General features: G+C 34.4%; 1 protein-coding gene across 1 annotated transcript in view; it reads left to right on the top strand.

Annotated features, from left to right (window-relative positions):
• Nucleotides 1–21,502, top strand: part of Tbh (Tyramine beta hydroxylase) — a 212,542-nt gene that overhangs the window by 112,107 nt on the left and 78,933 nt on the right. Inside the window, exon 4 of the mRNA XM_089100600.1 lies at nucleotides 1–125. This exon is cut by the window's left edge and continues 73 nt beyond it. Within this exon, the coding sequence (XP_088956726.1) occupies nucleotides 1–125 (125 nt within the window). The remainder of the gene's footprint in view (nucleotides 126–21,502) is intronic.

Raw genomic sequence — 21,502 nt, 5'->3', positions numbered from 1 at the left:
AATCAGCTAGTCTACCGTTATACAGTGGGCCTTGTGATGCAACTGAAAGACCGCAAACAACGCAAGCATGTAAAAGAGTCATCGCGGCTTGGGCTATGGGCGCAGGACCTTTTTCTTATCCTAAGGTGCTTTAGAGATTAGTTCACTTTAAAAATAATTTCTTTAATTTTCTATTTTTTTCCAGAAAATTGAAATTCAAAAGTTACAAGAAGACGGTGAATTAATTTAAAATCAGGAATGGAGCTATTGTTAAGAAACCAAACATCAACTATATAGTTATAAACAAGTTTATAACTACATATAGTTTATAACCATGTTTCTATACCCAGTACTGTATACAGTCAAGTTAAGGTTTTAGTTTAAGGTGCTAGTCAAGTTAAAAATGCTAATTCTTTCTCAAGAAATTGACAAAATCAGATGAAGAAAAATTAGTTAAGATGGGGTAAATCGGGTCAAATCGTTTGTGCAGTTACGTGATGTCATATCTTTCAACCAAACCCGTGTCCTTCCGCTTAAACATTGAGTGCGTTCTGTTTGAGTGTACAGACTTACTATACCCAGTACTATATAGAAATACAGAGGTAAAATAAACATAGTACTATACAGAGGCAAAACTAATAGCTGAATTTTCGGTAATTTTGTATTGTTTTGTATAGTTTATAATTATGTTTTGTATCTTTTGTATAAACATAATAACCTTCAACGAATCCTTGTTGGTTTCATAGCTTTTATTCTCCAAAACTCGAATTTTCTTCCCAACTGCGTCATCCTAGCTGAACTCTACAAACCACCTTTTTTTCTTTTTTTTACATCGTCAATCCCACCAATTTTTTTTAAATAAAAATTGGTTTATATTTATTTAGGAATTAAATTAGATGTTGAAACATTGATTGGTCTAACCACTTTTAATATATTATTATGATTTTTTATATGTTATTTTAACAATTTATAATCCAAAGGTCGAATTTCCCCCCCCCATTTCGTTATCCTAGCTGAACTCTACAAACCTCCTTCGTTTTTTGTTTCTTTTTTTACATCGTTAAAACCATCATTTTTTTTAAAGCCAAAAAATTGGTATGTATGTATTTAGAGACTAAATTAGACATTGAAACATCGATTGGGCTAATAGTTTTTAATATATTCATTTGAATATGATGGGGGTTAGGGATAAATGTCGATAAGAAAAAAGGCTAATTAATTACCTTTTGCATTATTGTCCCCTTCCATTCAATGGCAAAGCACTTATTGCACTTGAAAAGTTAAAAAGAATGAACAGAATCAAATGTTGTTTGCTAAAATGTTTTAAAAAAATGGCGTCATTGACTTTTCAATAGATTTGTTAGAAAAAAAAGAAAATAGCTCGAAAAGTAGATATATCGCGAGTTGTAAAACTACAGTAAAATGAAGAATCACAGCAGAATGCCTGTAAAATGTAAAGTTATATTTTACTAGCCTTCTGGCAAGGATTTTGTTTTCCCTTGATTTAATTGCCCTAGCACGTTTATTTCAGCTAAATGCTTACATTGGTCAATTTTTGTCTGCGTACTCTCTGGAATAGGGCTCCGAAAGCTAGGCCTTAAAACCTGATAAGGGACCCAGTCCTCGCTCCCCTTCTACGCGGGACAGCAAATTACCCATGTGACAAGTTTCATCACTATGAGTCGGGTAAGAGGTACTATTTTGCATAAAGCTATAGCAATTACCATGTTATTCTATAGAAGCTCTACACCTTTTCAAAAAGAATGAGTATCCTCTCATATGGTCTTATGCCCCTTCCATTGTTATTCTATGGGACCTCTACAGGTGATTAAACACGTTATAAAACTGTGCTATTTGCTTATGTCCTGTTGGTACCATTCCAAACGAGTGGGGATTCCCCGCCTGTTCTTAAACATTGCAAAAAAGATAGCAGTATGAACGGGGATTCCCCGCACAAATTTGTTTCAACTCCAAGTTTTTCAACCAGACTAGTTTTTTGAAAGCATAGTGTGTACATGTGTGTATGCTTTGTTATTAAAAACTTGGACACTACAATCAGAATTGTTTGATTGACATTTAAAAAGGGGTAATGAGATTTGCGAATTGGAGTGTAGGATTCGAGAATTTGATCCTATTAAGGATTTACTTGAAATAAAAATTTTCAACTAGAAATGGCTGAAAAGTGTTTTTGGGGAGATGGGGTGATTGTGTACTGCATAATAAACATGTGATGTTTGGACAGTGTTGTCAATTTAAAATAGTTTATCGTTCCCTTCGTTCCCCCATTTCTGAGGGCCGGGGAGGGGGGGTCAATTTTGGAGGGAAAATCAAAAATACTCAGAATCGAAAATAAATGGGATCTGCCTCAAGGGGAAGGCTCAGAAGCCCTTCGTTCCCCCATTTCTGAGGGCAGGGGAGGGGGGGTCAATTTTGGAGGGAAAACGAAAAAAACTCAGAATCAAAAATAAATGGGATCTGCCTCAAGGGGAAGGCTCAGAGGCCCTTCGTTCCCCTATTTCTGAGGGCAGGGGAGGGGGTCAATTTTGGAGGGAAAACCAAAAATACTCAGAATCGAAAATAAATGGGATCTGCCTCAAGGGGAAGGCTCAGAGGCCCTTCGTTCCCCCATTTCTGAGGGCAGGGGAGGGGGTGGGGGTCAATTTTGGAGGGAAAACCAAAAATACTCAGAATCGAAAATAAATGAGATCTGCCTCACGGGGAAGGTTCAGGGGCCCTTGGTTCCCCTTTTTCTGCGGGCAGGAGAGGGGGAGTCAATATTGGAGGAACAATAAAAAAAGCTCAGAATCGAAAATAAACGGGATCTGCCTCAAGGGGAAGGCTCAGAGGCCCTTCGTTCCCCCCATTTCTGACGGCAGGGGAGGGGGAGGAGTCAATTTTGGAGGCAAAACCAAAAATACAAATACACTAAAATAACTGGGATCGGCCTCAAGGGCACGGCTCTTCGGCCGTTCGTACCCCCATTCCTGTGGGCAGGGGAGGGGGGTCAATTAGGGCATGAAAACCAAAAATACTAATAATAGAAAATTATTGAGCTCTGCCTCGAGGGGAAGGCTCAGAGGCCCCTCTTTCCACAATTTCTGTGGGCAGGAGAGGGGGATCAGTTTTTGAGGGCCAACAAAAAATATTCAGAATCGAAAATAAATATGATCTGTCTCAAGGGCAAGGCTGAGAGGCCCTTCGTTCCCCCATTTCTGAGTGCAGGGGAGGGGGGAGTCAATTTTGGAGGGAAAACCAAAAATACTCAGAATCAAAAATAAAACGTGATCTGCCTCAAGGGGATGGCTCAGAGGCCATTCGCTCCCCAATTTCTGAGGGCCGGGGAGGGGGGGTCAATTTTTGAAGGAAAACCGAAAATACTCAGAATCGAAAATAAATGGGATCTGCCTCAAGTGGAAAGCTCAGTGGCCCTTCATTCCCCCAGTTCTGAGGACAGGGGGCAAAGTTGGAGCAAAAACCAAAAATACTCAGAATCGAAAATAAACAGGATCTGTCTCAAGGGCAAGGCTCAGAGGCCCCTCCTTCCTCCATTTCTGAGGGCAGGGGTCAATTTTGGAGAGAGGCCAAAAATACTCAGAATCAAAAATAAACGGGATCTGCCTCAAGGGCAAGTAGTTCATTTTGAATTTCTTTCATTGAAATGCAAGAGTTGGAATATTTCAGTAGTGTTTTGTTGTGCTTTACCTTGTCACAGTTACATTCTCTTAATTTTTCAAAGTTCATTTTGAATTTCTTTCGCGAAATGCAAGAATTCGAATATTTCAGTAGTGTCTTGTCGTAGTTTACCTTTTCACGGCTACATTCTCATGATTTTTCAAAGTTCATTTTGGATTTCTTTCGTTGAAATGCAAGAGTTGGAATATTTCAGTAGTGACTTGTTGTGCTTTACCTTGTCACAGTTACATTCTCAAGATTGTTCGAAGTTCATTTTGAATTTCTGTCGTGAAATGCAAGAGTTGGAATATTTCAGTAGTGTTTTGCTGTACTTTACCTTGTCACAGTTACATTCTGTTGATTTTCATAGTTCATTTTGAATTTCTTTCATTGAAATGCAAGAGTTGGAATATTTCAGTAGTGTTTTATTGTGCTTTACCTTGTCAAAGTTACATTCTCTTAATTTTTCAAAGTACATTTTGAATTTCTTTAGTGAAATGCAAGAATTGGAATATTTCAGTAGTGACTTGTTGTGCTTTACCTTGTCACAGTTACATTCTCTTGATTTTTCGATGTTCATTTTGAATTTCTGTCGTGAAATGCAAGAGTTGGAATATTTCAGTAGTGTTTTGGTGTGCTTCACCTTGTCACAGTTACATTCTGTTGATTTTCATAGTTCATTTTGAATTTCTTTCATTGAAATGCAAGAGTTGGAATATTTCAGTAGTGTCTTGTCGTAGTTTACCTTTTCACGGCTACATTCTCATGATTTTTCAAAGTTCATTTTGGATTTCTTTCGTTGAAATGCAAGAGTTGGAATATTTCAGTAGTGACTTGTTGTGCTTTACCTTGTCACAGTTACATTCTCTTGATTGTTCGAAGTTCATTTTGAATTTCTGTCGTGAAATGCAAGAGTTGGAATATTTCAGTAGTGTTTTGTTGTGCTTTACCTTGTCACGGTTACATTCTGTTGATTTTCCTAGTTCATTTTGAATTTCTTTCATTGAAATGCAAGAGTTGGAATATTTCAGTAGTGCTTTGTTGTGCTTTACCTTGTCAAAGTTACATTCTCTTAATTTTTCAAAGTTCATTTTAAATTTCTTTCGTGAAATGCAAGAATTGAAATATTTCAGTAGTGACTTGTTGTACTTTACCTTGTCACAGTTACATTCTCTTGATTTTTCGAAGTTCATTTTGAATTTCTGTCGTGAAATGCAAGAGTTGGAATATTTCAGTAGTGTTTTGGTGTGCTTCACCTTGTCACAGTTACATTCTCTTGATTTTTTGAAGTTAATTTTGAATTTCTGTCTTGAAATGCAAGAGTTGGAATATTTCAGTAGTGTTTTGTTGTGCTTTACCTTGTCACAGTTACATTCTGTTGATTTTCATAGTTAATTTTGAATTTCTTTCATTGAAATTCAAAAGTTGGAATATTTCAGTAGTGTTTTGTTGTGCTTTACCTTGTCACAGTTACATTATCTTAATTTTTCAAAGTTTATTTTGAATTTCTTTCGTGAAATGCAAGAATTGGAATATTTCAGTAGTGTCTTGTCGTGGTTTACCTTGTCACAGCTACATTCTCATGATTTTTCAAAGTTCATTTTGGATTTCCTTCGTTGAAATGCAAGAGCTGGAATATTTCAGTAGTGACTTTTTGTGCTTTACCTTGTCACAGTTACATTCTCTTGATTTTTCGAAGTTCATTTTGAATTTCTGTCGTGAAATGCAAGAGTTGGAATATTTCAGTATAGTTTTGTTGTGCTTTACCTTGTCACAGTTACATTCCGTTGATTTTCATAGTTTATTTTGAATTTCTTTCATTGAAATGCAAGAGTTGGAATATTTCAGTAGTGTTTTGTTGTGCTTTACCTTGTCACAGTTACATTCTCTTAATTTTTCAAAATTCATTTTGAATTTCTTTCGTGAAATGCAAGAATTTGAATATTTCAGTATTGTCTTGTCATGGTTTACCTTGTCACAGCTACATTCTCATGATTTTTTAAAGTTCATTTTGAATTTCTGTCGTGAAATGCAAGAGTTGGAATGTTTCAGTAGTCTATTGTTGAGCCTTACCTTGTCTCAGTTACATTCTCTTTATTTTTCGAAGTTCATTTTGAATTTCTGTCGTGAAATGCAAGAGTTGGAATATTTCAGTGGTGTTTTGTTGTGCTTTACCTTGTCACAGCAACATTCTGTTGATTATCATAGTTCATTTTTAATTTCTGTCATTGAAATGCAAGAGTTGGAATATTTCAGTAGTGTTTTGTTGTGCTTTACATTGTCACAGTTACATTCTGTTGATTTTCATAGTTCATTTTGAATTTCTTTCATTGAAATGCAAGAGTTGGAATATTTCAGTAGTGTTTTGTTGTGCTTTACCTTGTCACAGTTACATTCGCTTAATTTTCAAAGTTCATTTTGAATTTCTTTCGTGAAATGCAAGAATTGGAATATTTCAATAGTGTCTTGTCGTGGTTTACCTTGTCACAGCTACATTCTCATGATTTTTCAAAGTTCATTTTGAATTTCTATCGTGAAATGCAAGAGTTGGAATATTTCAGGAGTGACTTGTTGTGCTTTACCTTGTCACAGTTACATTTTCATAATTTTTCAAAGTTCCTTTTTAATTTCCGTCATAAAATTCAAGAATTGGAATGTTTAAGATTTGGGTATTTTTGCATTTAATAGTACCAGTTAAAATCTCTTTTATTTACTATTTAAATATTAATTTATTTAATTGTATAGAACTTGTATTTAAAATAAAGGATTTATTAGTTGTTCTATAAATATTCAAACATAAATTCTCTTGATTTTTCAAACTTCATTTTGAATTACTTTCATGAAATGCAAGAATTGGAATATTTCAGTAGTGTCTTGTCGTAGTTTACCTTGTCACGGCTACATTCTCATGATTTTTCTAAGTTCATTTTGGATTTCTTTAGTTGAAATGCAAGAGTTGGAATATTTCAGTAGTGACTTGTTGTGCTTTACCTTGTCACAGTTACATTCTCTTGATTTTTCGAAGTTCATTTTGAATTTCTGTCGTGAAATGCAAGAGTTGAAATGCAAGTCGTGAAATGCAAGAGTTAAGGTTAATTTAGACGAAGTTACTTGCGCGCACGTAACCTCGTCTAAATCAACCTTAAAAAATGAAATAAAGCTATGTCGATTTTGCAGATTTTATTCAACATATCCGACAATTGATGCAGAAAAAGCATAGAGTTTGTTACTTACTTACTTACATTTTTTTTCCATAATTTCTTAAATTAAATTTCTGTATTGAGCATCCAAATGGGGAATTCAAGAAAGAGTTTGTTACTTACTTGCGATTTTTTCATAATTTCTTGAATAAAGTATCTGTATTGTGTATCCAAGGTTTCAGTTTTGATGTTGCTCCTTACTTTCAGTTGAAGAAACGATATTCCAATTCTTGCATTTCACGAAAGAAATTCAAAATGAACTTTGAAAAATTAAGAGCATTTAACTGTGACAAGGTAAAGCACAACAAAACACTACTGAAATATTCCAACTCTTGCATTTCACGACAGAAATTCAAAATGAACTTCGAAAATTCAAGAGAATGTAACTGTGACAAGGTAAAGCACAACAAGTCACTACTGAAATATTCGAACTCTCGCATTTCAACGAAAGAAATCCAAAATGAACTTTGAAAAATCATGAGAATGTAGCTGTGACAAGGTAAACCACGACAAGACACTACTGAAATATTCCAATTCTTGCATTTCACGAAAGAAATTCAAAATAAACTTTGAAAAATTAAGATAATGTAACTGTGACAAGGTAAAGCACAACAAAACACTACTGAAATATTCCAACTCTTGCATTTCAATGAAAGAAATTAAAAATGAACTATGAAAATCAACAGAATGTAACTGTGACAAGGTAAAGCACAACAAAACACTACTGAAATGTTCCAACTCTTGCATTTCACTACAGAAATTCAAAATGAACTTCAAAAAATCAAGAGAATGTAACTGTGACAAGGTAAAGCACAACAAGTCACTACTGAAATATTCCAACTCTTGCATTTCACGACAGAAATTCAAGATGAACTTTGAAAAATCATGAGAATGTAGCTGTGACAAGGTAAACTATGACAAGACACTACTGAAATATTCCCATTCTTGCATTTTACGACATAAAATCAAAATTAACTTTTAAAAATTAAGAGAATGTAACTGTGACAAGGTAAAGAAAAACAACACACTACTGAAAAATTCCAACTCTTTCATTTCAATAAAAGAAATTCAAAATGAACTATTAAAATCAATAGAACGTAACTGTGTCAAGGTAAACCACTACAACACACTACTTAAATATTCAAATTCTTGCATTTCACGAAAGAAATTGAAAATTAACTTTGAAAAATTAAGAGAATGTAACTGTGACAAGGTAAAGCACAACAAAACACTACTGAAATATTCCAACTCTTGCATTTCAAGGTAAGAAATTCAAAATGAACTATGAAAATCAACAGAATGTAACTGTGACATGGTAAAGCACAACAAACACTACTGAAATATTCCAACTATTGCATTTCAGGACAGAAATTCAAAATGAACTTCGAAAAATCAAGAGAATGTAACTGTGACAAGGTAAAGCACAACAAGTCACTACTGAAATATTCCAACTCTTGCATTTCACGACAGAAATTCAAAATGAACTTTGAAAAATCATGAGAATGTAGCTGTGACAAGGTAAACCACGACAAGATACTACTGAAATATTCCAATTCTTGCATTTCACGAAAGAAATTCAAAATGAACTTTGAAAAATTAAGAGAATGTAACTGTGACAAGGTAAAGCACAACAAAACACTACTGAAATATTCCAACTCTTGCATTTCAATGAAAGAAATTCAAAATGAACTATGAAAATCAACAGAATGTAACTGTGACAAGGTAAAGCACAACAAAACACTACTGAAATATTCCAACTCTTGCATTTCACGACAGAAATTCAAAATGAACTTCGAAAAATCAAGAGAATGTAACTGTGACAAGGTAAAGCACAACAAGTCACTACTGAAATATTCCAAATCTTGCATTTCAACGAAAGAAATCCAAAATGAACTTAGAAAAATCATGAGAATGTAGCTGTGACAAGGTAAACCACGACAAGACACTACTGAAATATTCCAATTCTTGCATTTCGCGAAAGAAATTCAAATTGAACTTTGAAAAATTAAGAGAATGTAACTGTGACAAGGTAAAGCACAACAAAACACTACTGAAATATTCCAACTCTTGCATTTCAATGAAAGAAATTCAAAATGAACTATGAAAATCAACGGAATGTAACTGTGAAAAGGTAATGCACAACAAAGCACTACTGAAATATTCCATCTCTTGCATTTTACGACAGAAATTCAAAATGAACTTCGAAAAATCAAGAGAATGTAACTGTGACAAGGTAAAGCGCAACAAGTCACTACTGAAATATTCCAACTCTTGCATTTAACGACAGAAATTCAAAATGAACTTTGAAAAATTAAGAGAATGTAACTGTGACAAGGTAATGCACAACAAAACACTACTGAAATATTCCAACTCTTGCATTTCAAGGAAAGAAATTCAAAATGAACTATGAAAATCAACAGAATGTAACTTTGCCAAGGTAAAGCACAACAAAACACTACTGAAATATTCCAACTCTTGCATTTCACGACAGAAATTCAAAATGAACTTCGAAAAATCAAGAGAATGTAACTGTGACAAGGTAAAGCACAACAAGTTACTACTGAAATATTCCAACTCTTGCATTTCAACGAAAGAAATTCAAAATGAACTTTGAAAAATCATGAGAATGTAGCCGTGACAAGGTAAACTACGACAAGACACTACTGAAATATTCCAATTCTTGCATTTCATGAAAGAAATTCAAAATGAACTTTGGAAAATTAAGAGAATGTAACTGTGACAAGGTAAAGCACAACAAAACATTACTGAAATATTGCAACTCTTGCATTTCAATGAAAGAAATTCAAAATGAACTATGAAAATCAACAGAATGTAACTGTGACAAGGTAAAGCACAACAAAACACTACTGAAATATTCCAACTCTTGCATTTCACGACAGAAATTCAAAATGAACTTCGAAAAATCAATAGAATGTAACTGGGACAAGGTAAAGCACAACAAGTCACTCCTGAAATATTTCAACTCTTGCATTTCACGACAGAAATTCAAAATGAACTTTGAAAAGTCATGAGAATGTAGCTGTGACAAGGTAAACCACGACAAGACACTACTGAAATATTCCAATTCTTGCATTTCACGAAAGAAATTCAAAATGTACTTTGAAAAATTAAGAGAATGTAACTGTGACAAGGTAAAGCACAACAAAACACTACTGAAATATTCCAACTCTTGCATTTCAATGAAAGAAATTCAAAATGAACTATGAAAATCAACAGAATGTAACTGTGACAAGGTAAAGCACAACAAAACACTACTGAAATATTCCAACTCTTGCATTTCAATGAAAGAAATTCAAAATGAACTATGAAAATCAACAGAATGTAACTGTGACAAGGTAAAGCACAACAAAACACTACTGAAATATTCCAACTCTTGCATTTCACGACAGAAATTCAAAATGAACTTCGAAAAACCAAGAGAATGTAACTGTGACAAGGTAAAGCACAACAAGTCACTACTGAAATATTCCAACTCTTGCATTTCACTACAGAAAATAAAAATTAAATTATAAAAATCATGAGAATGTAGCTGTGACAAGGTAAACCACGACAAGACACTACTGAAATATCCCAATTCTTGCATTTCGCGAAAGAAATTCAAAATGAACTTTGAAAAATTAAGAGAATGTAACAGTGACCATGTAAAGCACAACAAAACACTACTGAAATATTCCTACTCTTGCATTTCAATGAAAGAAATTCAAAATGAACTATGAAAATCAACAGAATGTAACTGTGACAAGGTAAAGCACAACAAGACACTATTGAAATATTCCAACTCTTGCATTTCACGACAAAAATTCAAAATGAACTTCGAAAAATCAAGAGAATGTAACTGTGACAAGGTAAAGCACAACAAAACACTACTGAAATATTCCAACTCTTGCATTTCAATGAAAGAAAATCAAAATGAACTATGAAAATCAACAGAATGTAACTGTAACAAGGTAAAGCACAACAAACCACTACTGAAATATTCCAACTCTTGCATTTCAATGAAAGAAATGCAAAATGAAATATGAAAATAAAGAGAATGTAACTGTGACAAGGTAAAGCACAACAAAACACTACTGAAATATTCCAACTCTTGCATTTCACGACAGAAATTCAAAATGAACTTTGAAAAATCATGAGAATGTAGCCGTGGCAAGGTAAACTACGACAAGACACTACTGAAATATTCCAATTCTTGCATTTCATGAAAGAAATTCAAAATGAACTTTGAAAAATTAAGAGAATGTAACTGTGACAAGGTAAAAAACAACAAAACATTACTGAAATATTCTGACTCTTGCATTTCAATGAAAGAAATTCAAAATGAACTATGAAAATCAACAGAATGTAACTGTGACAAGGTAAAGCACAACAAAACACTACTGAAATATTCCAACTCTTGCATTTCACGACAGAAATTCAAAATGAACTTCGAAAAAACAAGAGAATGTAACTGTGACAAGGTAAAGCACAACAAGTAACTACTGAAATATTCCAACTCTTGCATTTCACGAAAGAAATTCAAAATGAACTTTGAAAAATAATGAGAATGTAGCTGTGACAAGGTAAACCACGACAAGACACTACTGAAATGTTCCAAATCTTGCATTTCACGAAAGAAATTCAAAATGAACTTTGAAAATTAAGAGAATGTAACTGTGACAAGGTAAAGCACAACAAAACACTACTGAAATATTCCAACTCTTGCATTTCAATGAAAGAAATCCAAAATGAGCTATGAAAATCAACAGAATGTAACTGTGACAAGGTAAAGCACCACAAACACTACTGAAATATTCCAACTCCTGCCTTTCAATGAAAGAAATTCAAAATGAACTATGAAAATCAATAGAATGTTACTGTGACAAGGTAAAGCACAACAACACACTACTGAAATATTCCAACTCTTGCATTTCACGACAAAAATTCAAAATGAACTTCGAAAAATCATGAGAATGTAACTGTGACAAGGTAAAGCACAACAAGTCACTACTGAAATATTCCAACTCTTGCATTTCACGACAGAAATTCAAAATGAACTTTGAAAAATCATGAGAATGTAGCTGTGACAAGGTAAACCACGACAAGACACTACTGAAATATTCCAATTCTTGCATTTCACGAAAGAAATTCAAAATGAACTTTGAAAAATTAAGAGAATGGAACAATGACCAGGTAAAGCACAACAAAACACTACTGAAATATTCCTACTCTTGCATTTAAATGAAAGAAATTCAAAATGAACTATGAAAATCAACAGAATGTAACTGTGACAAGGTAAAGCACAACAAAACACTACTGAAATATTCCAACTCTTGCATTTCATGACAGAAATTAAAAATGAACTTCGAAAAATCAAGAGAATGTAACTGTGACAAGGTAAAGCACAACAAAACACTACTGAAATATTCCAACTCTTGCATTTCACGACAAAAATTCAAAATGAACTTTGAAAAATCATGAGAATGTAGCTGTGACAAGGTAAACCACGACAAGACACTACTGAAATATTCCAACTCTTACATTTCATGAAAGAAATTCAAAATGAACTTTGAAAAATTAAGAGAATGTAACAGTGACAAGGTAAAGCACAACAAAACACTACTGAAATATTCCAACTCTTGCATTTCAATGAAACAAATTCAAAATGAGCTATGAAAATCCACAGAATGTAACTATGACAAGTTAAAGCACAACAAAACACTAATGTAAAATTCCAACTATTGCATTTCAATAAAATAAATTCAAAATGAACTATGAAAATCAACAGAATCTAACTGTGACAAGGTAAATCACAACAAAACACTACTGAAATATTCCAACTCTTGAATTTCAAGACAGAAATTCAAAATGAACTTAGAAAAATCAAGAGAATGTAACTGTGACAAGGTAAAGCACAACAAGTCACTACTGAAATATTCCAACTCTTGCATTTCACGACAAAAATTCAAAATGAACTTTGAAAAATCATGAGAATGTAGCTGTGACAAGGTAAACCACGACAAGACACTACTGAAATATTCCAACTCTTGCATTTCAATGAAAGAAATTCAAAATGAACTTTGAAAATCAACAGAATGTAACTGTGACAAGGTAAAGCACAACGAAACACTACTGAAATACTCCAAATCTTGCATTTTAATGAAAGAAATACAAAATGAATTATGAAAATAAACAGAATGTAACTGTGACAAGGTAAAGCACAAACAAACTCTATTGAAATATTCCAAATCTTGCATTTCAAGACAGAAATTCAAAATTAACTTAGTAAAATCAAGAGAATGTAACTGTGACAAGGTAAAGCACAACAAGTCACTACTGAAATATTCCAACCCTTGCATTTCAACGAAAGAAATCCAAAATGAACTTTGAAAAATCATGAGAATGTAGCTTTGACAAGGTAAACCACTACAAGTAACTACTGAAATATTCCAATTCTTGCATTTCGCGAAAGAAATTCAAAATGAACTTTGAAAAATTAAGAGAATGTAACTGTGACAAGGTAAAGCACAACAAAACACTACTGAAATATTCCAACTCTTGCATTTCAATGAAAGAAATTCAAAATGAACTACTTGCCCTTAAGGCAGATCCCGTTTATTTTCGATTCTGAGTATTTTTGGTTTTCCCTCCAAAATTGACCCCTGCCCTCAGAAATGGAGGGAGGAGGGGCCTCTGAGCCTTCCCCTTGAGGCAGATCCTATTTATTTTCGATTCTGAGTATTTTAGGTTTTCCCTCCAAAATTGACCCCTGCCCTCAGAAATAGAGGAAGGAGAGGCCTCTGAGCCTTGCCCTTGAGGCAGATCCCATTTATTTTCGATTCTGAGTATTTTCGGTTTTCCCTCCAAAATTGACCCCCCCCCCTAGAACGAAGGGAACGTTAAACTATTTTAAATTGACAACACTGTCCAAACTTCACATGTGTATTATACAGTACAATCACCCCATCTCCCCCAAAACACTTTTCAGCCATTTCTAGTTAAAAATTTTTATTTCAAGTAAATCCTTAATAGGATCAAATTTGCGAATCCTACACTCCAATTCGCAAATCTCATTACCCCTTTTTAAATGTCAATCAAACAATTCTGATTGTAGTGTCCAAGTTTTTAATAACAAAGCATACACACATGTACATACTATGCTTTCAAAAAACCAGTCTGGTTGAAAAACTTGGAGTTGAAACAAATTTGTGCGTGGAATTCCCGTTCATACTGTTATCTTTTTTGCAATGTTTAGGAACAGGCGGGGAATCCCCACTCGTTTGGAATGGTACCAACGGGACATAAGCAAATAGCACATAGTTTCATAACGTGTTTAATCACGTGTAGAGGTCCCATAGAATAACAATGGAAGGGGCATAAGGCCATATGAGAGGATACTCACTCTCTTTGAAAAGGTGTAGAGCTTCTATAGAATAACATGGTAATTGCTATAGCTTTATGCAAAATGGTACCTCTTACCCTACTACTATGGAACCACCTACAACCATGAAAATGATCTAGAAAAACCAAAGGACTTGTATAATTCTAAGGTTGATGAGCAAACAGTTAATTTCAATTATATACTCTAATTATATAACTGTTTTATATTCGACGCTTGTGATTTGTGAAAGGAAGGAGAATGCTTATGAACACCTTCTGCGTGTCTTCCAATAATGCACATCGCTTTGTTCTGAAGGATCTGAAACCTTTTAAGATTTATGTAGAAATTACCTGAACAAGCCGTCTCTCCATATGGTACTTACAGCTAAATCAAAATATGGTATAAGATCAATGAAAATCTTTGAGATAAGAAAACTCTTGAAGCACTAAGTAACGCTGAGACCGCGGGTAACCTTTGCTATAGCAGTATCGCTGTGGTGTTTTCATAAAACATTACAATCAATGTAAAAACTTAAACAGGTCCGCTGAATCTGTGTAACAGGCTTGTTCTCACGCATAATCCTGCAATCAACGTCCGGGGTCTTACACACTCTAAAATATAAAATAAATTATTTTTATCAGTATTTATTGATAATAAATTCATACTAGTAGAAAAATAAAAAACTTCTCAAGAAAGCAATTACTTTCATTACAAAACCAGCCAAAGAAAAACTAGAAAACGTACAGGCTGTGTCATCAACAATTGGTGTCAGGTAATAATCCAAAATAAAAGGCTCGTACCATCTACATAAATTAGCTACAGAATTGGGCAAAGGACAGACCCCTGTGACGCACCACAAGGCACACAATACGGTGAAGATAACACTCACAACTTACTCTTAACAGAGCTTCCACATAAATAACTTTTGCAACAATTCAAGCTTACTCCTTAAATAATGCATAAATAATCATACCTTCGTAAGTCTAAACTCTACCGTGTCAAATGCTTTCCTAAAATAAAAATGTGCTGTTAGGGCGATCTCATCTTTCTTTAAACAATTATTTAAAATTTAGCACAATGCATGGGAGAACGAGTCGTTGAGTGGCCATTTCAAGACCCGAATCGCGTTTCACTTAGTAGGTACTGCTAGGCGCGATGGTCATGTAAGTGTCAACAAATTATCTTGGTACTTGTTAAGAATCCGGTAAGACCGCGAGAAAGTCCGCATCAGAAAAGACCGAGAGTTACAAGAAAAAGGGGGTTCTCTGTCTTATGAGGTGTTGCTCACTCCATGACAAAGATTTAAACTTTAGTTTTTTGGGGTTGAAGGGGCGAAAAATGGTACCTAGGTTGGGTTAGGTTAGGTTATGTATTTAATATATGCTATGCTTTACTCACACCCCGCCTAATGTGCAAATATATAGCCCAAATTTTGATATGAACTATTAAATTTTCATCCTATTTTGTTTTATTTCATTAGAATTAACGAAACTTCACTTTCCGCGTACTTACCGGATTCTTAACTAGTACCATTATCTTGTCTAGCATTTTTAAAATAACAGTAGAATCGAGGTTGGTCTCCAATCTCGAACCTGGCCAGTCATCCCCTTCAAAGAGCAGAATAGCTTTAGCGTGCTTCAAAGCTTATAGAAAGGTCCCTGTCTACAGTGTTAAGTTGGAGTATGTATGGTATTACATACAACTTTCCCGTTTAAAGTTCTCAGATTACCCTTAAATTTTCCTTATCTTGATCATTGTGCACTTTTTAAAATGAACTCCGGTTTACTACCTCGAGAACCGACAGATTCATTACTTAGAAAAATTTTCCTGTCATCATTTGCATACTCCAAGATCGACGAGCCAACTTGAGAATAAATTGCCCAAAATGGTTCGCAGCAACATTTTTATCACTCACAGAACATCCATTTATATCAATAGAAGGCGACTGGCTACTGTTTTCTTTCCCCCATAAAGTCATTAATGACTCCAGATGTCGCTTTGGTATCTCCCTTGTGATCTGAGAACTTTTTTTGGAATACCTCTTCTTTGCCTGTCTTCGCATGCAATTGACTTTATCTCTAACTCTCCTAGACTACAAAATCTGCATTGTCTCATACATAAAGCAAGTTCCTTTTATTTATAATGTCAATTATTTTTCCGTGATTCAAGGCTTTCGAGGATAGCGTTTTCGTTGAGCCAGTTGCAATGGATAATTTCTATCATTGACCGTAAAAAAAGACGTAAATTCATCCTAGGTTGGAGAAGAGCCACTGAAGATCTTCAGGACCAAGCTCCACTTGAAATGATTCAGCTCCTCAGCAAAAATATTCTTCTTCCTTTTTCTTAATAGCGTGCCTGCATTTCCTTTGCGTCCGTTTTTAAGATTAACTAAAAAAAACAAGTTTTTTTAACTGAAAGTAAGGAACGAAGTTAAAACTTAAAACGAACAGAAATCATTCCGTATATGAAAGGGGCTGTCCACTCTTCAACGCCTCGCTCTTTACGCTAAAGTTTTTTATTGTTTAAAAATAGAGTTGTGAGAAAGTCAAACTTTAGCGTAAAGAGCGAGGTGCTGAGGAGTGGACAACCCCTTTCATATACGGGATAATTTTTGTTCGTTTTAAGTTTTAACGTCGTTCCTTATTTTCAGTTAAAAAAAACTTGTTTTTTTTGTTTAATTTTTGAACATTTTTGAATTAACGCAGGTTTTGGTTTTGGCTCACCATACACGAATAATTAAAAAAAATTGCATATTAATTTTAATTTTATTTGGTTAAATGGCTTTCTCGAAACTTGTTTAATTTTATTTAAGAACGTTTTTATTAGTAATAAATATACGTAACTTACGAATTAACTTACGTAACGAACTTCTAAATTCATAGATTTTTAATACGTATATTAGGGGGTTCGCCCCTAGTCAATACCTTGCTCTTTAAGCTAAAGTTCAAATTTTGTCCCTATTCTTTAAAAATGACCCCTTAATCACAAAGGCCGTTAATTAGAATAAATAGCTCTTACGAAAGTACTAAGAAATCTCTGGCTTAAAGAGCGAGGTATTGACTAGGAGTTGAACCCAATCATATACGTAAAATTTTCTGTTCGTTTTAAGTTTTGATGTTGCTCCTTACTTTCAGTTGAAAAACTTTGTTTGTTTATTTAATTTCTGATCTTTTTCTTTAATAATGATGGGAAATCCGGCGCCCCTTCATAGCAATGTCCCTTCCCCCATGGAAACTTCCTTCATGGAAAGATCCTCCCATATAGCCCCCGACCCCTCCCCCACCCCCAACCTACCAGAAAAAACTCCCCCTGAAAACGTCTGTATACTTCCTAATAACCAATACTATATGTTAACATAGGGTAAAGTTCATAACTTTCAGCCCTCCCCCAAGGACGTCAGGGATTAAATCATCCTAAAAGACATATTTATCATATATTCGACCATGCTGAACAAAATGGCTATCACAAAATTTTGATCGGGTGACTTTGGGGAAAAATGAGTGTGGGAGGGGGCTTAGTTGTCCTCTATTTCTTGAAAGAGTCACTTAAAAAGTGCACTAGAACTTTTAATTTCCGTTCGAATGAGCCCTCCCACGATATTCTATAACCACTGGGTCGATATGATCACCCCTGGAGAAAAAAAATAAATAAATAAACGCGCATCCGTGATCCTTCTTCTGGCAAAAAATGAAAAACTCCAGATTTTTTTGGATAGGTGCTTGAAACCTCTACAGTAGGGTTCTCTTATACGCTGAATGTGATGGTGTGATTTTCATTAGGCTTCTATAACTTTTAGGGGGTCCTTCCCCCTTTTTTCTAAAATCAGTCAAATTTTCTCAGGCGCGTAACTTTTGATAGGTAAAACTAAACTTGATAAAACTTATATATTTGAAATCAGCAATAAAAACTGACTCTTTTGATGTATCTATTGACATCGAAATTCCGTTTTTTAGAGTTTCGGTTACCGTTGAGCCGGGTTGCTCCTTACTTACAGTTCTTTACCACGAAGTGTTTGATTAACTAAAAAAACAAGTTTTTAACTGAAAGTAAGGAGCGACATTAAAACTTAAAACAAACATAAATTATCCCGTATATGAAATGGGTTATCCCCTCCTCAACACCTCGCTCTTTACGCCTAAGTTCTTTATTGTTTTAAAAAATAAAGTTGAGAGACGGAGTCAAACTTTAGCGTAAAGAGCGAGGCGTTGAGGAGGGGACAGCCCCTTTCATATACGAATAATTTCTGTTCGTTTTAAGTATTAATGTCGCTCCTTAGTAGAAAGGCCTTATTGACTCCAGGGGGCACCAAATATGGGCATAGAGTCCCTAGGGAGAACACCTGTGCTGTCAGTCCCAATCCTACACCAAATATGAGTATGGACTCCCCAGGGAGAACAGGTTTCCTAAAATGTCTCCGGGCAAGGTGTATTATTATCTTTGGAGTTCGTCCAAGAGAATTGTTTCCGGGTGAAGTTTATTAATGTCTGACAGGTGATGTCAAGGTTGATTGATTCGTCATGAAAAGGAAATTGTTTCCAGGCGAATGTTTTGATCTTAGAGATGAAGAAATTAACGATTGAAAGGGTTTCCTAGTTATTTGAAATGTGACAGCGCAGGGATGTCAAAAACAAAAGGAACACGTAGAAATTACGTTTAGGGGTTATTTGGGCGAAACCGTTTTAGACATTTTAGGGAATTATTTCAGTGAAACAGTTAGAGACATTTTAAAAGAGGATTTTAGAAGTGGTTTTAGACGAAGATTTGAGGGTGAAATTCTGTGGTCGTTATAATACACAAGTTCCATTTGAACAGTGTCGTGAGGTCCTCTACCCCAACCCCAAAGGGCTCCAATCCCCCTACCCCAACCCCAAAGGGCTCCGATCCCCCAACCCCAACCCCAAAGGGCTCCGATCCCCCTACCCCAACCCCGAAGGAAGCCCCCGGTCCCCAAAGGTCCCCCGGGCTCCCAAAGGGCCCCCGGACCCCCAAAGGCCCCTGAGCCCCCATTTTTTAATATTTTTTAATTTGCGCATTTTGGGACACACATGGGCCCCACCCCCCAACTTTCGACTCCCCCTCACAGCATTAGTGTTTTGTCATGGTTTACCATGTCACAGTTACATTTTCTTGATTTTTTAACGTTTATTTCGAATTTTTTCGTTGAAATTCATGAGCTGGAACAAATCTGTAGAGTTTCGTTGTGGTTTACCCTGTCACAATTACATTCTCGTGATTTTTTAAGGTTAATTTTAAATTTATTTTGTTGAAAAGTAAGAGTTGGAATATTTCAGTAATGTTCTGATGTTGGTTAATGTGTCACAGTTACACTCTCTTGATTTTCAACGTTCATTGCGGATTTCTTTCATTGAGATAGGAGAGTTTGAATATTTCAGTAGTGTTTTGTTGTAGTTCACCTCGTCGTATTCACAGTCTCTTTAGTGTCCGTAGTTTATTTTTGGATTTAATTCGTTGAAGTGTAAGAGCTACAGTAATTCAAAAATGTTTTGTCAAGTTTTAAACTGTATAACTGTAATTCTATTGATTTTTAAAATTTCCTTTTTATTATATTTAGTTTAAACTCAAGAGTTGGAAGATTTCAGTAGTGTTTTGTCATGGTTTACCTTGTCACAGTTACATTCTCGTGGTTTTTCAAAGTTCATTTCGAATTTCTTTCGTTGAAATGCAAGAGTTGGAATATTTCAGTAGTGTTTTGTTGTGGTCTATCGTGTCACAGTTACATTCTCTTGATTTACAACGTTCATTGCGGATTTCTTTCATCGAAATACAACAGTTAGAATATTTCTGTAGTGCTTTGTTGTACCTTGTCGCAGTTACATTTTCTTGATTTTTCAAAGTTCATTTTGGATTTCTTTCGTTGAAATGCAAGATTTGGAATAATTCAATAGTGTTTTGTCGTGGTTTACCCTGTCACACTTTCATTCTCTTGATTTTTCAAAGTTTATTTTGAATTTCTTTCATTGAAATGCATGAGTTGGAACATTTCAATAGTGCTTTATCGTGGTTTACCATGTCGCAGTCACATTCTCTTAATTTTTCAAAGTTCATTTGAATTTCTTTCATTGAAATGCAAGAGTTGGAATATTTCAGTAGTGTTTTGTTGTGGTTTATCGTGTCACAGTTACATTCTCTTGATTTTTCAAAGTTCATTTTGATTTTTTTCATTGAAATACAAGAGTTGGATTATTTCAGTAGTGTTTTGTCATGATTTACCTTGTCACAGTTACATTCTCTTGATTTTTCAAAGTTCATTTTGAATTTCTATCGTTGAAATGCATGAGTTGGAATAATTCAGTAGTTTTTTGTCGTGATTTACCCTGTCACACTTTAATTTTCTTGATTTTTTGAAGTTCATTTTTAAGTTGTTTTTATGAAATACAAGAGTTGGAATATATCAGAAGGGTTCTTTCGTGGTTTAACTTGTCTAAGATACATTCTCTTAATTTTTAAAAGTTCATTTTGAATTTCTTTTGTTGAAATGCAAGAGTTGGAATAATTCAGTAGTGTTTTATCGTGGTTTATCATGTCGCAGTTACATTCTCTTAATTTTTCAAAGTTCGTTTTGAATTTCTTTCGTTGAAATGCAAGAGTTGGAATGTTCCAGTAGTGTTTTGTTGTGGTTTATCGTGTAAGAGTTACATTCTCTTGATTTTTCAAGGTTCATTTTGATTTCTTTCATTGAAATGCAAGAGTTGGATTATTTCAGTAGTGTTTTGTCATGATTTACCTTGTCACAGTTACATTCTCTTGATTTTTCAAAGTTCATTTTGAATTTCTATCGTTGAAATGCATGAGTTTGAATAATTCAGTAGTTTTTTGTCGTGGTTTACCCTGTCACACTTTCATTCCCTTGATTTTTCAAAGTTCATTTTGAATTTCTTTTGTTGAAATGCAAGAGTTGGAATATTTCAGTAGTGTTTTGTTGTGGTTTACCTTGTCACATTTACATTATTTTGATCTTTGAAAGCTCATTTTGAATTTTTTTTATTGAAATGCGTGAGTTGGAACATTTCAGTGGTGTTTCATTGTGGTTTACCCTGTCACAGCTACATTGTATTGATTTTTTAAAGTTAATTTTGATTTTTTCATTGAAATGCAAGTTGAAATATTTCAAAAGTGTTTTATCGTGGTTTATCTTGTCACGGCTACATTCTCTTGATTTTTAAAGGTTCCTTTTGGATTTTTTCGTTGTAACGTAAGAGTTGGATTATTTCAGTAGTGTTTTTTCATCGTTTACCTTTTCACAGCTACATTA

This window comes from Artemia sp. Qi Xiang Cuo, chromosome 14, assembly GCF_049724085.1.
Source record: "Artemia sp. Qi Xiang Cuo chromosome 14, ASM4972408v1, whole genome shotgun sequence".
NCBI classification, from domain to species: Eukaryota; Metazoa; Arthropoda; class Branchiopoda; order Anostraca; family Artemiidae; genus Artemia; species Artemia sp. Qi Xiang Cuo.
Note: the sequence above shows the minus strand (reverse complement) of the source record. Positions and strands in the feature narration are given on the sequence as shown.